Genomic DNA, 20,581 nt, shown 5'->3' with positions numbered 1-20,581 from the left:
GGCTGACAGTGAACGTTTTTCCTAACTTCTGGTGTGTACGAGCTGAGCGAAATCACTTGAATGCGGCGTATGACCTCATGCGCAAGGGGGAGGGGAGGCTGCAGCGGCGCTTCGAACTACATTACCCACAATTCCGTCCGCGCGTCAGCAGCAACAGCGATATCGCGGGCAGCCAAAGATTGCTGTGGTTGCAGAGATTAGGCTGCTGGGTTGAAACCTCTGCCGAATGTTTTGGTAGATGTCAAATGATATGGTTTCTCCTTCCAGCTGCAACAGACGGAGGCTTTAGTTTGCTGTCGCCTCTGCGCGTGAATGTGTTGATAAACGGCTGCCTCGCGCTAACGCGCTAGCTTACCTAAATCACAGCTTTAATGTAAATGGGAGCAATTACATATCTGAACAGGCAGCTATGTGCCGTCTAACGGTCACTTCACTTGACTGAGGATGGAAAGATCTTTTCGGGGAACGCTATCACACAAGTTAGACGTCGGATACATCGCACTCGGAGACACTATCTTCAGAGGATAACCTGGATAACCTTACACGAAATGTCATAGCGCGTAAGCAGCTAGCACTTAGCTAGCTTGGTAACGGCTACACGAGATGGAGAAGGACCTTGTGTTATCAGCAGCAGCAGCAGCCGACCATGAACAGCTGCATGGATAGCTAAAGAAATACTTTCTCCGGAGATGCTTTAGCCTCCTGGGTGGTGTAATTCACTTACATAACAGCGAGTCGCGACCGCTCTAGCTATCACCAACTGGCCCGTTTTGTCAAGCAAATGGGACATTTGCCACCAAAAATCGGTGTTGTCTCAACATTATAAGTGACAAAGGCATCGCTGCATGTTTTGAGGCTGCAAATAAGACTTGCTCGAAGCGTCGAATTCTTCAGGTTTACAATCTGACCTGCGTTATATATCAGTGCAATAATTCAGTGCACGGGAATCAAGCACTTTATCAGCGTCTGCGTTTGAAGCCGCAAATACTCCTGTCAATTCGCTAACATGAGGAAGTTCTTCGACTCTCGTCGGGAGTTGGTGAGCTCTGGGCCTGGTTCTGGAGGAGGCAGCTCTGGGTCCAGTCATGCTGGCGGAAATTTCATTGGCAGAGCCTTCACCATCGGGCGGCACCAAGTTACTGTCGAGGAGATCATTGCTGAAGGTGAGAAGGGTTTGTTTGTTTTCCCCACTTATAGTTTCATGCATGTTGAAGCCAGAGTATGATGTGTGTCCTGCAAGCCACATGCATGACTCGCATGGCAGAGCAGGGATGTAGCCTAATTCCATCACCACAGGAATTATGCAGCTTTGCATCTATGTATCTTGAAAACATGAATGCACAAAAAAGAGGCCTACTGCTTTCTCTCAGCTGTGCTCTGACTAACAGTTCACTGTTTTATGATTCAGAAGTGTGATTCATGGAGTTGGAGACCTACCTGGTGCTGGACAGCAGTTGTTTCATTTTTTATTTATTTATCAATAATTGAGTTTAGTTTACAATGAAAGCTATTGCTAACACATGATTCTTGCATTTCTTTATAAATATTAGTGGTGGTAGAATACTGATGCTGACTGAGAGGCTTGATCATTCATAATTTTAAACTTGGGGGCACAACACATTTGTGTTGTTATTACATTTCTATTTCTATTGTTTTGAATGAGTAAAATAGTGTCTTTGAACATTGTGTGTGCCAAGAGCATTTACTACAGTATAACAATGTAATAAGACAATTTTGTGGTGATGTATTTGCTTCCGTACATTTCTTAACTCTATTGACTTTTGATTGAACATAAGCTACTAATGTTATTAACCACACGGTGTGGTTGATTACGTCTCCTTTACAGTATTATTAATATTGATGCAATATGCACTCATGCTCATGGGTATCTCTTGCCGATTTATAATGCTACTGTGTCATACATTACCATTTCACCCATGTCAAGTTGAGGATGGAGTATAAGCTGTGATGTCTGCCTGCAATTGATGACTCTGTCACAACTAAACTCTGCAAAGTGAATTTGTGATCTGAGCTATACCAGATGGTTTGGCCTCGATGTAGGCCTCTACGTAAAACCCTCCAGCGATGACATGACTAATACATAACACTATAAGGCTGCACCATTTGGTCCTGATTGTCCGTATTGATGTAAGGCTACATGGACATAGATTGCAACAGTTGTGGCAGTAATTGAGTGTAAAAAGGAGCATGTCAGCTACATTTCCCAAATTCAGATGCACTAAGAAATGTTGTGATGCTTTCTTCTTACATCTTACTTTGTATTGATTGTAATGTAATCTGGTAATAATCTTGTCGTGTGATATGTCTGTCATATCTTTTAAGGCCTGACAATTTAATTTGCTCTCTTTCTCAATCCTGTAGGTGGCTTTGCAATCGTGTTCCTCGTGCGAACAAATCAAGGGGTGCGATGCGCCCTGAAGAGGATGTATGTCAACAATGAGCATGATCTGCAGGTGTGCAAGTGCGAGATTCAAATAATGGTGAGTGGCTGAAGATAAATATTTCTGCTTGTTCTCCCTCTGAGCTCATGTGATTATTCTATGGGACATCACATACGGTATGAAGGCAACTACAAAACTAAATGAAACTCGAATTGTGCCTGACAATTGCAATAAATCCACACATGTAAATTATTTATTTGAAAAAGTGCTGAGAACACATCCAGCCTGCAGGAGTTTGGATGGTTGAGCTGTATTTATTTATCTAGTGTGCTTTATTTTCGTTTTCATAGTATTGTCTTGTATGTTCTGCTCTACCCCTGCAAGGTTGTTGAATGAGTTGTATGTGATATTTATATGAACACCATGATATTTTTTGAAGCATTCATTGTCGAAATTGGTAAAACGTTCTTAAGTTCTAGTTTTTCCACTGTGGGGTCTTTGCCAAATTCCTATCCCTTTGCTTGTATAACATAACGTTGAGCTGAATGTGTCCCTGCTATAAATGTAATGTACATGACGATCACATGCTAAAAACATGGAAGACTATCCCTGTATTACCTGACCTGGTGAAAATGGCAGAAATTAGATTGTATAATAGACATGTACATGGTGGGTTGTCACAATATGTAGGTATTCAATCAGAAGGCTTGGAGAGTTATTTTCAAAGCATTTTTTTGTAGCTGGATTCCTACATTCAGTTAGCTCTCACAAAGGTTTTTTTCTTCTCTGTCTGAAAAGCACTACTCAGGAAGGAATGAAGGCAGCAATGGACAGTCATTTACAAAAAATGGCTGATTGTATAAACATTAAACAGAAGCACATACAGTACATTCTAACAACTAAGGTCCTAGTTTTGCTTTTCAAACCAAGGATGACGGGCCCTGAAATTTGCTTTAAAGATGATCTCTGGTGTGTCATTCTCCTCCATCACATGACATGTTTTCTTCACCGCTCTATACAATAAACACACACACACACACACACACACACACACACACACACACACACACCCACACACACAGACCCACACACACAGACCCATTGACTGACAGACAGTGCTTCACCTCAGGAGCAGTACTTGACATTTTTTCATTACCTAATAGGCTGCTGATTTTCAGCTTTCCATTCCAGCTCCCTCTGCAGGTTATGGCCTCCAACTGCATCTTTAAACAATAATCAGATATAATTAAATGATTTCTGGTATTACACTTGTTGTATGTTGCATATCATTTAGTCACTTCTGTGGCATTTTTGTAGAATAACAAATGCAAATCATGTCAATATGAAATTCTTCCATCCCCTTTACGGGTCACGTTGTGTGTGTGTGTGTGTGTGTGTGTGTGTGTGTGTGTGTGTGTGTGTGTGTGTGTGTGTGTGTGTGTGTGTGTGTGTGTGTGTGTGTGCACTATGCAACAGCTTTACAGAAGTTGTGCTTTTTGGTTTGTTAACACTACCGTGTCTGTTCTTGTAGAAAGACCTTATCGGTCACAAGAATATCGTTGGTTACCTGGACTCAAGTATTACGGCTATGGGATCCAGGGATGTGTGGGAGGTCCTCATACTGATGGACTACTGCAAGGGTGAGTGCTGAAAGGGAAATGTGCTTCAAATACTCAAGGAATTTGAGTTGGGGTAGAAGTTTTAGAATAATTTGAACAACATCCGTGTATAAAAAGAAGAGTTAATTAAGGTTCAGTCATATGCCAGTGACGCGGTCTCCCTGTTGTTTGTGGCGCTGTATAATTGAATTTTCTGTTTGCAGGCGGACAGGTTGTCAATTTGATGAATCAGAGGCTGCAGACCGGCTTCACTGAGGCGGAGGTGCTGCAGATCTTCTGTGACACCTGCGATGCTGTTTCTCGCCTGCACCAGCGCAAGACACCCATCATCCACAGAGACCTTAAGGTGACACATTTTGCCATTGTTCTCCTGTGAAATGCTCTGCAGTGTGTAGGACAGGACAGGCAGCCCATTCTGTGTTAACTCAGGGGCAACTCCTAATGTAGTGTTTCATTATGGATAGCTCTAATAGGAGGAGAGAGGAGATTGTCAGTTGTCAAATGCCTTTCTATTTCTGCTGAGCGCAGTCAACTGCAGTGTGCTTGTCGTATCCTATTTAAGTTTCTGTCACTCAGTCGATTTTAATTCACACAACTTTAGAACTCATCATTTTATTGCAGTTCAGATTTTTTGATTTACAAATAAAAAAATAAAAGTTATGGAGTGTGTGTGAAAGTGTTGTGGAGCTTTATAAAAGGAAAAGGCCAATTTTGACTTGAATCCTAAAGACTTTAAGATGGCCTCACCTCTTGTATTCATCATTATCTCAGTTTACATGTTGCACGAAGCAGGAAACCCTGTGTTTGATTTGGCAGACTGGATCAATTACTGCTCTGCCTCCTAACAGGGTCCTTTCATGTATAACCTCCATGTTGCTCTACGTGACTGTGTGTCAGTCTCATCTCTTGTATTTTTCCAGGTGGAGAACATCCTCCTGCATGACAAGGGTCATTATGTGCTGTGTGACTTTGGCAGCGCCACTAACAAGTTCCAGAGCCCACAGACTGAAGGAGCGGCTGTTGTGGAGGAAGAGATCAAGAAGTTTGTGCCTCTTTTTTCGTCTGCTTTGACGATATTTGCAGCTCTTATTTATTAGCAATCCTTTTAGTTATGGCTGCACAGAAACTGTCTGCAGTTTTTCTTTCATAAGCAGATTTGTTTTCATTTTACAGACTCATTGAATCTTTCACCTCATACTTCAAATATACTGCAGGGTTCTGCACAGCACTTTTTGGCTTTGTTTGATGCAAAATGTAATTTGTAATGCATGAAATCGCTACTTTCATTTGCATTTATGTGCATCTATGAGCACCTAATAATGTTTAGGCCACAATAAAAACAGTCATTTTGTCCTGCTTTATACTTACTAATTCGTCCATGTCTCTTTTCAGATACACCACTTTATCATATCGTGCTCCTGAGATGGTGAACCTCTACAATAACAAGATCATCACCACCAAAGCAGATGTCTGGGTGAGTGAGGAGGGAAGATTTCTGTGATAATCATAGAGCAGTAAACACATACACTCTTATAAAAGACCATTGCCCTGTAAAACATGATCAATGTATTGATTGTGGTATACCTTGTTAATCTAATATGTATCAATCATGGCTACAGTATGTTTTACAGTAGAATCCAAGTTGGACATAGTGGCCCATGACTAATATTAAACCTGTGGATTTGTTAAGTAGCAGATATATACATTCTAGTGACTGTTTGTTCTTAAAAGGGTACTTTAAAAGTTGCTAATTGAATACATGCTTTTTAACATCGTATCCGCTGGTATTTAGAGAGGAAAAGGTATGTGTTGTGTGACTTACTGTGTGTTATTGATATTCTTTATTAACCCCTTTTCCTCTCTTGTGTTTGTTTGGTGTGACGGGGCGTGCATGTTATTATCTTCTCCAGGCGCTGGGCTGTTTGCTCTACAAAGTGTGCTTCTTCACTCTGCCCTTTGGTGAAAGCCAGGTGGCCATCTGCGATGGCAGTTTCACCATTCCAGACAACTCGCGCTACTCTTATGATCTTCACTGCCTCATTCGTTAGTCCTACTTAAACATTAATTCATGTTTTCACAAAGGCATGTACTTGTGCGTGAATACTTACTGACTTTTAAAACGCTCCACTTTGTGAGTCACACTGTCTGGTTTCTTCATGGTGTTTTTTCAGGGTACATGTTGGAGCCAGACACAGACAAAAGGCCAGATATCTACCAGGTGTCCTTCTTTGCTTTTAAACTAGCTCAGCGGACCTGTCCTGTCCAGAATATAAAGGTCAGTGTCTCTCAGCACCTGCGTCAGCTGAACTATTTGGAAATGCTTGGCTTTCTCATCTGGAATTGATTTTCATGTTATATCAGTGGAATCTGCTATAGGCTGTCTGCCTGACCGACCGGTTGTCGCACTGTGGGAGGAAAATCTGCACTAATTCATCAGTTTCAAACATTGAAAAATGCTCGTTGATGATATTCTTCATTAAGTTTTCATTGTCCAATTGTTTCTGTACCATTGTCATTGATAATGCTGTTTTATGGAAATTCAATTGCTTTAAAGATTTTGCATTTTTCTTTCGATAATCCAGAATTCTCCAATTCCTTCTAAACTTCCTGAGCCAATCAAAGCGAGTGAGGCTGCAGCAGCAAAGAAGAACCAGGCTAAACCCAGGCAAGCATGACCTGCTTACATGGTGTCACCATTAAAGCTGTTGTAACACGACATTTTGTGGAAGTAATTAGACACAGTCAGCATTGATACTCATTAAATAATTATGTTAACACTATTTGCCATGATTACCAAGAAGGCCAACATGCTCCCTTTGTTGCCAGACTGACTGATCCAATTCCCACCACTGAAACCTCCATCACCCCTCGTCAGAGGCCCAAAGCATCCCATACCCAGCCCGCGGCTGGCATCCTACCTATCCAGCCTGCTGCTCTCACCCCTCGCAAGCGGGCTAATCTCCCAGGTGGTGCAGCTCAGCCTGTGGGTATGTACAGCACTCCGTCCTTATTCTCATATCCGTTGTAAGGAAAGGAAACTGAGCTCTTGAATAAAGATGTGCATAGATAGGAATCCCTCTAATCGTTTGTGCACACACTGAATACCGCAATCCTCAACAGGAACCGATCAATTGCACAAGTTAAGACTTATGCAATCTAACCACATCTGTATATGTATTAAGATGAACACGTTTCTCTGCATTTCCTAGAGTAATTTGTAATCTGTCCTCTTTTTAACATCCCACAGGAGTCAGCTTAAACCTCTCTCAGCCAGCTGCAGCTCTGCAGTCGCAGAAGGCACAGCCTTCAGTTCTGCCACTCGTCCAGTCACAAAACAATTCAAGTCAGGCTGTGGCTCCACAGAAGCAGGTACATACAAATCCTGAAACATATGTTTCTGTACGAAAATGACAGAAACAAACATTTTCAGTAAAGTATAATGCATGTTTGGCTGTTTGTGTCAGGGTTGGCATAAATAGGTCTTAACATGAGTGTTGTTTGTTTAATCAATTAGCCGTTTGACAGAAAACGTTTATGCAACAGTTTTGATGATTGTCCTTCATCACGTTAAATTGGGTGTAAATATGAGGATTTGATGCCTCACTCTGTCTTGAATCATTATAAATTGAAACTTGTGGGAGTTTTAGATCTTGCTCTTCTGGTTTGTTCTTATAAAACAAGACATTTCAACATAACCATGGGCTCTTGGGAATTGTGATGAGCCTATTACAGTCTAAATCAGGAAACCAATTAATTGTAAGCCTAAATGGATAGTCAAAATATGCATATCTATCAGTCCTACACAAATATAAATTCACAGCTGCTCACAGGACCTGGAACATTAATGTGGTTAAGATGATTTGTAATGTAATGAGTGACAACTGATTCTGTCTTTGTGTGACAGCAGGTGCAGCCAGCCGCAGCTACAGGAGCAGAGGCAACAACAGCAGCAACAGCAGCAGCAGTCGTGTCACCAGCGACCAAGGCTGACGTCCAACAGCAAGCACAGCCAATAGTCCAGCAACAGACCACACCTCCCTCTGTGGTCAGCGCCACCTCCCAGCAGTCAGCTCAGACTCCATCGAGCCCGGCTCCACCTCAACGCCCAGCTCGGCGCAAGCAGGCTCAGCAGCCAGCAGCTCAGCAGCCAGCGGCTCAGCAGCCAGCGGCTCAGCAGCCAGCGGCTCAGCAGCCAGCGGCTCAGCAACCAACGGCTCAGCAGCCAGCGGCTCAGCAACCAGCTGCTCAGCCTTCACCCAGCAAACCGGCCTCTGATCAGATACCTGTATCTCAGCAGCAGCAGACAGCTCAGACATCAGCGGCCCAGGCTCAGCCCGCCTCCACTGAGATCAGCGCAAAAGCTGCGGAGACGGTGAGTGGCCTTCTGCTCACCATCCAGCTTCAAACAACGCTGAACGTCATCATCACTGTAGAGCTGTCAGAATTGATTTAGATTCTTCTTCTTTTTTGACGATAATGGTTTAAGTGGCATGGCCTGGTGTTTTCTTCATCCACATATCCATATATTGTTTACATTGTTCCTTAGGTATACAAATATTGTAATAATATTTACTACCTCTATTTGTTAGCTTTAATCTTGCCCCCTTTTAATTTTTTTTGGTCTGAGACTTTTTGCCTTCACTATATGTGGATGTGATTGAAATGAAAAGTTAATAACATGGCTACTGGACACATTTGTGTTTAACATTTAAACACATTTGGCTGTGAGACTTTCTGTGACGTGTGAGGACCTCTGTGGGCTATGTCTTGATCTTGTGTGTTTTGCTTTCCCCCCCTTTTGGATCAGACTCCACCTGCTTCTCCAAAGACAACTGAAGAGCGAGGCCACCAACGCACACCGAGTGACGCCACAGCGAGCGGCGTTGCTGGCGTTCTAGGGAGCGACTCCTCACTGCAGCCTCAAGGACCTGACGAAGAAGCTCCCCTCAACCAGTACGTGTACTGGCATAAACCTAAAGAGTAGTTCAAATTCAAGTCGCCTGTCAGTTTATTTATGATATTTTGTGTGTATTTTTATCCGTAGATCACTTACATCTCAACCAAGCACCGCCCAGCTTGTTGAGCTCGATTTTGGTGATTCAGATCAGAGCCAAAACAAAGATGGACCCTCTGTTGTTGCGTCCGGCGATGCCACCATCACCCCCACATGGAACCCTTTTGACGATGACAACTTTTCCAATCTCACTGCAGAAGAATTCAAAACCGAGGACAAAAAGCCGACTGGTACTATTATGAGTACTACCATGTACAGTACTATGAATATGTGTAGTATTTGTTATATGTTGTGAACTGTTAATAACTGCGAAGTTCCTTTTTTCAGACCTACTTTCAGAAATTGAGCCCTCATCCTCTCAGGAGCTGATACCAGGCCTGCAGGCCTCATCTCTGGATAATACACTCCAAGATACAGGTATGTCACATTTCTTTGCTTTTAGGTAGTCTTCAAATTCACTGTTCTTCTTCATAGACCTGATCCCATAAAACCCTGCAGTCCCCTTAGGGGCATCATCACAGTCGCGCTGTTTCTACAAAAGCATGTCAAACTAACAAAAGAAATGTATAGATATTTCATAAAAAGCAAATTCTTTATGTGCAACAGCTACATTCCCCTTCTTATGAAATGGTTCTATCTCAAAAACTTCACTATTTAATTTCTCATACAATAATAATGATAAAGCTTTAAACTCCTAATGAACGCAGGTAACCAGGGTCTGGAACAAACAAATACAAAATGGGAATTTAATCTTCTTAAACTGCAGAAAAAATAAACCAATTAGATGCTAGTTGTGGAGGCATTTAAAGATTGGTCTTTACAAACATTTGTTATCATTTCCATATCTTGGGGGGACAGGTGGGACATGACCTCGCTGTCCTCGACTGCACTGAGCGCTTGTTAAGACAATTCTTTGGCGAGGTAGCTCAAACGGAGATTTACAGTAAAGATATCTCGATAAATTGTTCCCCACTTCCATACCCACTGTTGTACTAATGCATTTTACTACTTGAGTCTGGAGGAATATAATGTAATACAAACCTGTTAATGCACCTGATCCATTAATCTGATGGCTTTAAGAAGCTTTCAAAAGCAAGCTGCCAATTGTGCATCACGTAAATAAAATAAATGGGTTTGGTCAGAATGAGGGAAATGCAACATTTTAATGACATTACTTTCACGATGTTAATGTAAAGAGTTCTGATAGTACTGCTGCTGTACTAATGTAGCCACTGATTTATTCATTTTATTTAAATGTTTTCTATAACGAGAAAGATACTGTCATACTGTTTTAAGTAGCACTGTTGCTTAGAGTCTCACATAGTCTGGAAATATTCAAGAGAGAACTCATAAAGTTTAATTTGGTGTGATGGAGTGATACAAATGCACTCAAGAAAGTGTTGTGTGTATGTAGACATGTGAATTAATTGGAAAACTGGATGCAAGGCACCCATAGTCTTTTTTTTTTTTAATACCAGCTACAGATAACAAAGACTCACTTGGTATTAATAGTTATAACTGGCCTAAAATATTAAATATTTAAACCAAGTTTGAAGCATTTGTAATGAAACGTACAAAGAAAGAACAATATTCTTCACCCCATTATCCATTTTTAGACTAATTGTTGGGCTTCGTAATGGATTATAAGTCTTTGCCATAAAACACTGCTTCTGTTTCCTAGTTGAAAGACCATCAACCATTCTGGATCTGGAGTCAGGAGCCTCACTGTTGGTTGTCCCGGATCCTTTTGGTATCCTCGACCTGTCAGATGCTCCAGGTAAATATCTCTCTCCGTGGATCCATAATATTATACACAAATACGCCTTTAGTATGGTCAAATTATTTATATACAGTATATTGTCCAGATAAAAAACAAAATCGTGACATATGATATTTGAGAAACCTAATGTATGTGTTGATTGTCCTCATTAATCGTTAGTAAAATTAATAAATGATCAAAATGGATAATTACGTTTCCCTTTGAGCCTATTACATGTTTGAAACAGCTGATATTGTTATTGCACTTCGCTCAAGTACGTCTCCTTTATCGTGTCGTGATTCCTTATTTTCTTCAGAGAAGCTGATTGAAGGACTCAAATCTCCAGACACCTCTTCACTCATGCTTCCCGACCTCTTGTCATTGTCCGATCCCTTCGGTGGCTCCGTGGAAGATTCTGCAAAAGGTGTGTATGTGCCGTTGCAAGCAGGCATGTATTCTGTTACTAAGAGCTGAAAAGGTCTTCAAATCTTACAACTGTGTAACTAGTAGCAGTGACCTAAGTCAGAGGGTTAGTGCACTATTTAACTCAACTTTACCCTCTTTCCTGTCTACCGTTGGCGTCGCAGACCCTCTCACCACAGACGACTCTCTCCTGGGCTGCTCTCTGATCTCCGGTCCGCCCGCCCCTCTGGCAGCGAGCAGTGCCACCTCCTCCGTCTCTTCTGCTCCCACCTCAGCTGCTTCTGCTTTAGATGATTTCAGTCTGTTGTCTGGAGACTGTGCACAGCCTGTAGCAGGTAAGCTGTAAGACCCTGTAGACTTCTTCAATGTGTCTCTCCACTTAGTTCTTGAAAGCCCTTGTATAGTTTTAAAATAGTACAGCAGCTCTTTAATACTATTACATTCAACTGACATTACTTTTTTATGCAAAGATTTGATTGTTCTGTATAGCAACAAGTTCTCCATCGATATAGACAGATAGCAAACAGTATTCCAATGAATCAATGCAAAGATACCATGAAACCAAAAGATATAGAATACAAATTTCTCACTTTTGGTTTGTGATTTTATTTATTTTTCTCAAATGAGAACATCGTTCACGTGATCTACAGAGCTGATATTCATGCTTTAAAAGGCAAAAAATTACATTTAATTTCAGTTGGACCTAAACTATTGTCAACCCTAGAGGGCAGAAAAACTCTGAAACAAACTTCAGAAACTACATCAACTTTCAGACTTGATGTTGACATATGTTGTCATAAGATATGTATTATGAAATTATTAAACAATGGGTGTCAGCAGAAGATTTTTCATCGTCTTAATAAATTCATCTTGACAGACTGTTATGACATAACTTCAAATATGTTCCACATTAAAGGCACGTAAATAATTAAAAACTTTATCCATTCACTCTAATGGTTTCCCTGTGTACAATAGAGTGATGGTCCGGCTTAAATCTGTTTCACATTAATAAAAACATGTGTTCTTTAAATAGCAGAGTGCTTCTTTTAATGGATTACCCACAATGTGTGTCCCACATTGAGAGCTCCACAGCTGTGGTTCAGTTGTAGGTTATTGGCAGGTGAACGATGGCATTTGAAAGTTGATGACAGCGCCAGCCAACTCTGAATCACAGCCTGATTGTGTTCATCAGCTGCATGATCCTAATGACTGCTGCTTCCTCCTCATAATATCTCATCAAACAGGCTTTGTACCACTAAAGAGCTTCCGAAATGGTTTTGAAGTAACTGCTGATTTTATAAAAATGTTTATCACGCTGATGAAGGTATTGAGTCTTATTGTTGTTGGCCTAAACAATTTGTCGATGAAGCATCTACCTCTAACCATCTATCTCTTTTTTTATTCAATCACAATGCTCCTTTTCCCAAACTGTTCACTCACACACTGCCATAATTGTGCTTTCTTTTGACAAACCACCTTTCTTTCATCCTCTGCAGACTCGTCTCTCCTCATCTTAGACTTTGAGCCCCAGCAGGCCACTGCAGAGGGAGGCCCCGAGGATGAGTTTGATCCCATTCCCGTCATAGGCCGAAAGAACTCCCAAGGTATGTCTTTACATTCTCCACCTGGTGCGTCACGTTGGTCTTTAGGATTAAAGACACAGTGATTTGCTCTTTATTGGGCTTCCTTCAGTTGCATGCTTATTGGCTAAATTATGAATGAAGTCGTAAAACCTACTGATAACAGGATCAGCTGCCTGCACTATTTTTGCATCCTCAAAATGTTTTAAAACCAGTGGAGGTAAATGGGTAAATTTACCCCTCTCCCTTTCTCTCTCTCTTTCTCTCTCTCTCCCCCTCCTTGACTGCTCTGTGTGCTTATCGTGACTCCCGCTCCTCTGCTTCTCTCCCCCCCCCCCTCCTCCCTCTGTTTGCCCGTATTCGTCTCGCCTTCCTCTCCCTTGTCTCTCCGGCCAGTTTCAGGAGGCCACTCGCGCAGTAACAGTGGCGGCTCTGAATCCAGCCTGCCCAGCTTGGCCCGCCCCATGCTGCTGGTGGACCAGCTCATCGACTTGTAGGCGGCTCCCCCTGTAGAAGCTATAACACTGGATTATAGACTGGCATAGCATAACAGCAATCAACACTGTTGTCATAGCTAGATTCCCACACCCCCCCCCTGGCTGTCATCTCCATTCTAGTTCCAGTAGAAACGTCCTTCGCCTTTCAGCGCTTCTTCATACCTGTCCTCTCCGCCGTATCAATTGCATTATCTGGCTTCTCTTCACCTCTCATCTCTCACCCTCTCACTGACATTTTCTCTTTGTTGTAGTCTCATGTATTGTCCATTGGGTTAAAAAGTGGCCAGAACACTAACATCATCCTTTCTAAACATTAACCATAACATCTCTCTGTCAATCAGGATGTATTATTACGATCCAGTTTGTTTGAGCAATATTGCATTATGTCTAATAGCAAACAATAGAAGATCATTGTTGTAATGTGCAATATGCATAGTTATAAGTGGTTGTAGTTATTATCGTGCACAAGTGAAATTGTTGTTGTTTGCCTTTTTAAATTCTCCTCCCCAGATTTATTTGCACATTTTAAAGTAGGAACCATAGAAAAGTTGAATGACCATTTGTTCAAATATGCTCAGTTTATTTCTTCTATAAAGGGGAAAGTTAGTCATGTAGCCTGATTTGCACAGTAGCATAAATGTTACCTCCGTCTTTGGATTGAATATCTTCAACAATTTAAAACGCCATAGATTAGATTAGAATGAAAAATCCAAAACTGGAAACAAAACGCCCATAACCACCATACTGAGTCATTGTGATAAACGGTGCCAGAAAATAATCCGTGAGTATACTGCTGACTGGTGGAGAAAGTATATCAGCGTCAGTCTAAATAAGTAAATTATGTCTTTACAGACACACTTTTTAAATGAGGAGCTGTTCTCATTTGCTGCTGTTTTGATTTCATCCTTGGGGCAAGCAATAGGCCGTTTGAGATTTTAAATGACAAATCAGGTTCATTTAACAGTTTTTATAGCAGTATGCCATATCAACAGAAAATGCATGAAATCATGAAAATAATTTGAAAAATAAGCAGTAATAGTAAATAGTAGAAATGCAGTAGTTTTTATCTAGAGCGAGACCATTCATGACTATTCAGGTACATTTTTGACACCAACAGAAACAGTCGGATATGGCATTAAAAAATATATTTTCACTCACTCGCACTTTTTGTTTTATATCAACACAAGCATTCATTCCGCATTGTGCAATCCTTCCTACATTCCTGACATTTGTTCACTCCTAATTTATGTAAATAGATATCTGCGACCCCTGCAGGCTCTTATCCAGACCATGGAGATGGTTATTCTTCCCATGTAAATAGGAAGTCATTGTCATGAAGCTTTACTTGTGAAAAACATATTGCTTTACTTGTGAAATCTCTCATATATCCATATATATATATATATATATATATATATGACATTGTTTTCCTGTTAATAAATGTTAATATGAATAGAGTGTTAGAGAATGAATGTAAAAAATGAATATTAGTCTTTAATAAAAAATATCTATGATTCTGACACCATAATCACTGAATAATATTGAAGAATACTCTATATAAATATTTCATTCCTCTTTGTGGAATTGTGTGTTGAGAAAGTTTTTCTTGGTTATACCTATCCAACTATTGTCGGTACATTAAAATCCTAGTCTTTGTTCAACCTGGAGATTAGACTGAATCCCATGTCTTATTCCAGCACCTCTACCTTTGTGAAAAGAAAGTGAGCCTGTGTTTTGTTTGTTTACATGGACAGATGAAGGATTATATTTTTATTCAAACCCGTTTTCTGGAAAGCGGGAACCTCGAATCTTAGTCCTGTTTCATTTCATCGCTAAATTAGAACCTTTTCCGAAACTTGTACTTTGTAAAGCTTTGTTTTGCTTTACCTGCTTTACTGATCACATGATTCATATCGAAAAGCATGGCAGTGTTGTTGAATGTTATGTTCATGTGTGTTGGTATACAGTGATATGATAAGTATGTATGTGTGTGTGGAGTCAGAATTGTTGGTGTTATTGTTTTCTGCAAATATGGCAACGATTGCGTTGTCATTAAAATCTCTTCTGAAAGCACAGCCCCCCTAAATTCTCTCAGGAAGTCAGCGCTACATCTGAGAGTTGGATACGTTTTGGCCTCCTGCTCCCCAGTGGAAGTCTGCGCTCCACATTACAGTTGAGACGATTTGTCTGATGGGTAAATGTGTGAGGGGCTCTGTGAAGTGTGAACAGGTTGAATCTGGAGATACAACACTGAGCATTAAGTCAGCTGCACAGGGTTTGAAATGATGAGCTCCAATCAGCAATATATAAGCTTCTGTAGGATCAAACTCAATTATTTGGCACGCATGTTATAAGGGAAAACTGCCTCCACCACTTTTTTTCATCTTGTCATCTTAGGAAGTGATTGTTTTTGTGAGATTTACTTAAAATAGTTCCTTCTGGAGGTGAGACTTGAGACATTTTGTTAATTGTTTTTTTAAACCTAACAAGAAATGTTACACATCTTAATGAGTTTGCATTTGCTAGTTAGATATATTCCACTTGCACAAGCGTAATATCTAATAAATCACCTCAAAACTAAATATTAGAATTCAGAATCTAAAATAGTGCCAAAATCATGGAGTACATTTGTTGTTCTTGGATGATAAGAAGTCATGATCATGAATTTAAACCCTTTTGTTTTTGTCCTATTTCAATTGTATTCCTTTTACCCCTCAGATTTAGAGTTGTTGTTTTTTTGTTTAGAACTCCTGCGTTAACATTTTATCTTGCATCCTCTGGTCTTTGAAAGAACATTGACGAAAACTGAAAGTGTCTTGTTTCAAAGCATCAGTCTCTTAGCTGTATTTACCGTAGGTGCTGCATGTGCAACTAAACGCTTACATACGTGTTTAATCATCCTCTTTATGATCCTCGCTCTGAACAACATTTGCAGTCACTGTTTGAACCTATGCAACTCCCGAGCTTTCTCCCTGTAGCCGCCAGTGTGCTGTTGTAATCGGTGAAGCCGAGCAGGTAGTGAGATTATGATTAGTCCTCGATGTGAAACAGAAGCCCCTCATGTTCTCTGTTGTTTTGCCACAAATGAAAGCTGTCGATTTTATCTGATATTATTGAGTGTTTTGAGACACTTGTCTTTATGGCCCAAACCTGCATCCGAGCTGTGGTATCGTGTGCTCCTTCTATTTTTGTGAGATAATTAAAGAATTATAAAAGGGATGGCAAATAAAATACAAATGTGAATGTCAATGTGTTGAGTATTGATTGTAAGATTGTCTTTGTGGTCCAGGATAGTGGTTTATGTAACTCAACAAAAGAACATGAAACTTACGCAAAATTACTGGGTTTATAGTGTTTTGTGAGAAAAAATGGCCAAGTATTTTGCCCATTTTGAATACATGGGAAAATGTCTCATCTTTAAACTGTTGTACTCCACCTTTTTTAACAAAGTCTGTTTACAGGTCTTGGGGAATAACTTACAACTTTAGTACACGAACAAAACTTGAAATCCTTTTGTGGCACCAGAGAGCTGCACAAAGTTTGGTAAAGTCAGTCAGGCCGCAACTAGCATAACGCTTTTAAATCTCAGATGAACTGTCGTCGGTTTAAGTTGCATTCTGGGTAATGTAGGCCCCAGGTTTTGACAAGGAAGAAGACAATATCTCTGGTTTTGCTGCATACATTTTCAATCCTTTTTTTCTCTCAACTGTCCATTGTGAGTCTGATGTTTAACATCAGACTCACAATGGACAGTTGTGCTCTTTTTATCGCTTCTCATCAGACTTGTGTGCAAATATGTCTGCATTAAGTACTTTGAGTGAGATGCTCAGGGCTTAGTTAATTTAATATTAAATTGTGTGATGCACTAATCAAATTCTTATTCTGCTCATATAGCGGGTTAATTCAACTCAGGTAAGACCTTCATGCCCCACTAAAATGTCAATTTATTTTTGTTTACCTTCCAAGAGGCTTTTATTTTTCACTCGGCTAACTGGAGTCGAGAGTCAGGGATTCACCTGTAACTAAGTGGGTTAGGATAATTTCTGACCAACAAATCAGACAATATTATCTTATTGCAGATAGTTTGTCTCCAGCGAGCACTGATAAGTATTCTTTTCAACTATTACATGTCCCATTCAGTACATGTCTTGTTCACAAATCTCTAATAATCAAATTCAAAAGGTATTTTTATAAAAATGTGTTTAATGTATTTAAAAAATATATATATATTGACCAATATATCGTTATTGGAACTTTGAAATATCTTATCGGCCTGAGAAATTGAGTGCATGATGTGCCATTTTCACCCATTTGACCTTGCAGATACAGGATATGTTATTTTGAGAAAACAAATGTTCACTAAAATTCAACTCTATTTTCCTGTGACCAGTTTAAGTTGTTAGGGTTTGATCCTCTTGGGAAAGATTGTCCAGATAAACATATAACAGAATACAACGTTATTGTCCACCAGTGTTAAATCGCCTTTCCAAAATAAGCACAAGAGCGTGTAACACATGTTAAGAATTCAAACGTAATCGTGCATACGTTTCTCTGGTTAATATCATAGATGGCTAAATATGTTTATAAGATTCAGATGTCGGCAAAGCTTTCATGCGTCTTCATATCTGACCTCTCTCTCGTGTTTTCCACATACAGACCTGCAGAGGGAGCTAAACAGTAATGTGCTACCAGCTGCTCAGGCGTCTGTGCAGCCCACTGAGGAGAAGCAAAGGATCCAGCAGAGGACTGCTGCGTGTCTCCATAATAAACACATGTTGCCATCAGATGAGAGGAGCATACAACATACAATACCAGCTTCTTCCAATAGCCTGCCGCTTACACCCATCAACCAAGTATCCCAGTTCCAGGCCCCAAACAGCCCAGTCCGCTCTGATGTCTTCCAGTTGGCCCCTTTTAAAACAGGCAAAGAAAGCAAGATAGCCCTCAGCAGCTCCTCCTCCTCTTCTTCATCTCAACCTGCTGATGTTTTCCTCAAGGCGCCGTTTGGAAAGAGGCAGGAAACCACCAACGCTAATGCTGCTAACACGTGCATGTTAAAGTCTGGTACACAGCAGATTCAAACCAGCAAACAGTGCCGCCTGCTCCCAGGATCCTCTCCTCCCGGCCCTCAGTCTCGTGGTGTTCGGGCCCCTCCTCTGCGCACGAAGACGCCTCTGCTCCAGCAGCCGGTGGCGGTGCACCGGGTCGTCTCCAGGATCGGTCAGCAGGCCGCCGTGGGTTCGGTCGCGGTGGGGCCGCTGCATTCCTGGACCATCGGGGGAAGACCTCTGGAAGACCCGTTCACTGGCGCACCTTTCCAGCCCAGATGCTCTCAGGGGAATCCTTGATTCTATAAACATCGCTGAAAATATGCAGAGTCAGAGTTCAGTCGCAGTATTACCAAAATGTCTAGTGTAGTTTAATTTTTATCATTATTACTGCAGTATTAAAACGAGTAAATTATGCTTTTACCGATTACGTACTTGTTTAAAGATGAATGTTCTACCTCAGTCATTTGACACAACAGTGCATCATTCAATACTAAAACATTGTGAACTTTGACTAAGATGTTTCTGAGATGACCATGAAGGATTGGTCCTGGACTGGATTTTAAACTGAATTTAGGATATCAAAAAGGGTTTTGTCAATCTGTCATTTTGGCCAGCTAAATAACAGTTTTATTCAAATAATGAGTAAAAGCATGAAGTGTGTTTTTAGAATTGAAAATATGGCTGTTTTACTGAGACCTTTACAAACGTTGCTATTTGCTGTAATATTGAACAGCCTCTGTTTAATGCATTGTTTTCCATACATTTCAACCAGTTTGGCAGTTATTGCACGTTCTAAACTTTTCTAGTTGTTCTTCCTTATGTTTACACTTAGATTTCGGATTGTGCCTTTTTAATATCAGTTGTATTGTTTTCTCCAAATGGTTGCAGGTTGTTGGTCAATATTCAGCTTAAATGCTGCAAAACATACCAAACATTCTGCTGCAAGCCAAAGAAACCATTGGAAATGAAATATATATGAAATGTTATTTAGACAGTTGAAGGACAACACATATTCATGCATTTATTACTTCAATATTAACAAGTAAAAGCACAGTAAACTCTTTATAGAGATTTTTGAGAAAACACAGACGAGTTACGCAAAATCCCAAATGACTGGAACCAGTATGATGTTAAGATTCGGAAGGACTTTACATGATTTTCTGCTCAATTTACCTGCTTAATAATTGTTTGCAGGTTGATGCTGCCATTTCCCAACAAACTGCACCAGTGTTATTGGACCTTTTAGAGACTTGAAATGATGTATTCCCTGCTAATGTTGTTTGCCTTTGCTCTTTTGTTCTTAGTATTTTAAATGAAACATATCATGTCTGTGGTTAAAAGGTGACGGATCAGAAGGGATTCTCAAGAAAATACCAGCATCGCCTCCACCGAGCCAGCTTTGTAGTAAGTCTCTCTCAAAGTGATAAGATAATGCTTCTAGTTTTGCTTCATACTTTTTCACAGATGAGGACTTTTTGTAAACCATGCTGCCTTGCCGTGCAAAGTATTTGTATATTCCTATATTATCTGGCTATTAATACCAGACTAAAGAAAATGTCATCAGTGAAAACTTAACTGATTTTATTAAAGGTGTGTAAACATAATGACATCCTGGTCTTTCTGCTTGTGCCTCATTGCTGACGTTTAATATTCAGGGATCCAGGCTTTCATGGCCTGAGATGGGACATGAGGCCAAATGCCTGTTAGAATGTTAGCTACTTTTTAAGAAGAGATCAGCAAGGCCTTAATGAGGCTGAGAAGTTGTTTCATGTCTTAAGTGTGTTGATAGACTTGCTGATGTTTACTTTATGATGAGTCCCTATACACAGCAGGATGTTGTTGCTCAACTGTTGCTGTTGCTGAATCTGGGACAGGGAGACTAAAAGTAGTCTTTCACGGAAGGTTTTTAGTTTATCTTCATTTTTATTTTTCCACATTATACAGATTTACCGAAATGTACTGTAAACCCTTTGTCAGATTAAGCCCCCGATAAACCAGCACTAAAACATGCAAGTTACAGTTTAATCCTCTATCTAGTTGGGGAGGAAAAAGGTAAATTGAGCTTGTGTGAAAGATGAGCTGCTTGTTTTGATTTAACATCAAGTAGCAATGAAGAGCACATGGAAAAAGAGAGTGCCCCGGGTCGAGAGCTGATTTCATCAGAGTAAACACGTCAGGATTTGTATACGTGAATGGAAAAAAGATAAGTCTGAGGCTTTCCTGTAAATTAGTTCAA

General features: G+C 40.4%; 1 protein-coding gene across 1 annotated transcript; it reads left to right on the top strand.

The window, feature by feature from the left end:
* Positions 1-1,006: 1,006 nt before the first annotated feature.
* On the top strand, positions 1,007-19,920 carry LOC306751173 (AP2-associated protein kinase 1-like; the record flags this gene model as incomplete). The annotated part of the gene is made up of 20 exons (XM_079234715.1): positions 1,007-1,163; positions 2,383-2,501; positions 3,934-4,042; positions 4,225-4,367; positions 4,942-5,063; positions 5,414-5,495; positions 5,932-6,064; positions 6,193-6,296; positions 6,604-6,686; positions 6,848-7,008; positions 7,269-7,390; positions 7,926-8,393; positions 8,829-8,974; positions 9,066-9,265; positions 9,363-9,452; positions 10,717-10,812; positions 11,111-11,218; positions 11,382-11,552; positions 12,714-12,821; positions 17,951-19,920. The coding sequence occupies 20 exons, from the start codon at positions 1,007-1,009 to the stop codon at positions 18,640-18,642; spliced, it is 3,414 nt and encodes a 1,137-aa protein (XP_079090841.1). The 3' UTR covers positions 18,643-19,920.
* Between the last annotated feature and the right edge of the window lie 661 nt (positions 19,921-20,581).

Source organism: Taurulus bubalis (assembly GCF_910589615.1).
Source record: "Taurulus bubalis genome assembly, chromosome: 19".
Lineage (NCBI taxonomy): Eukaryota > Metazoa > Chordata > Actinopteri > Perciformes > Cottidae > Taurulus > Taurulus bubalis.
This window is presented reverse-complemented; position numbering and strand designations above follow the sequence as displayed.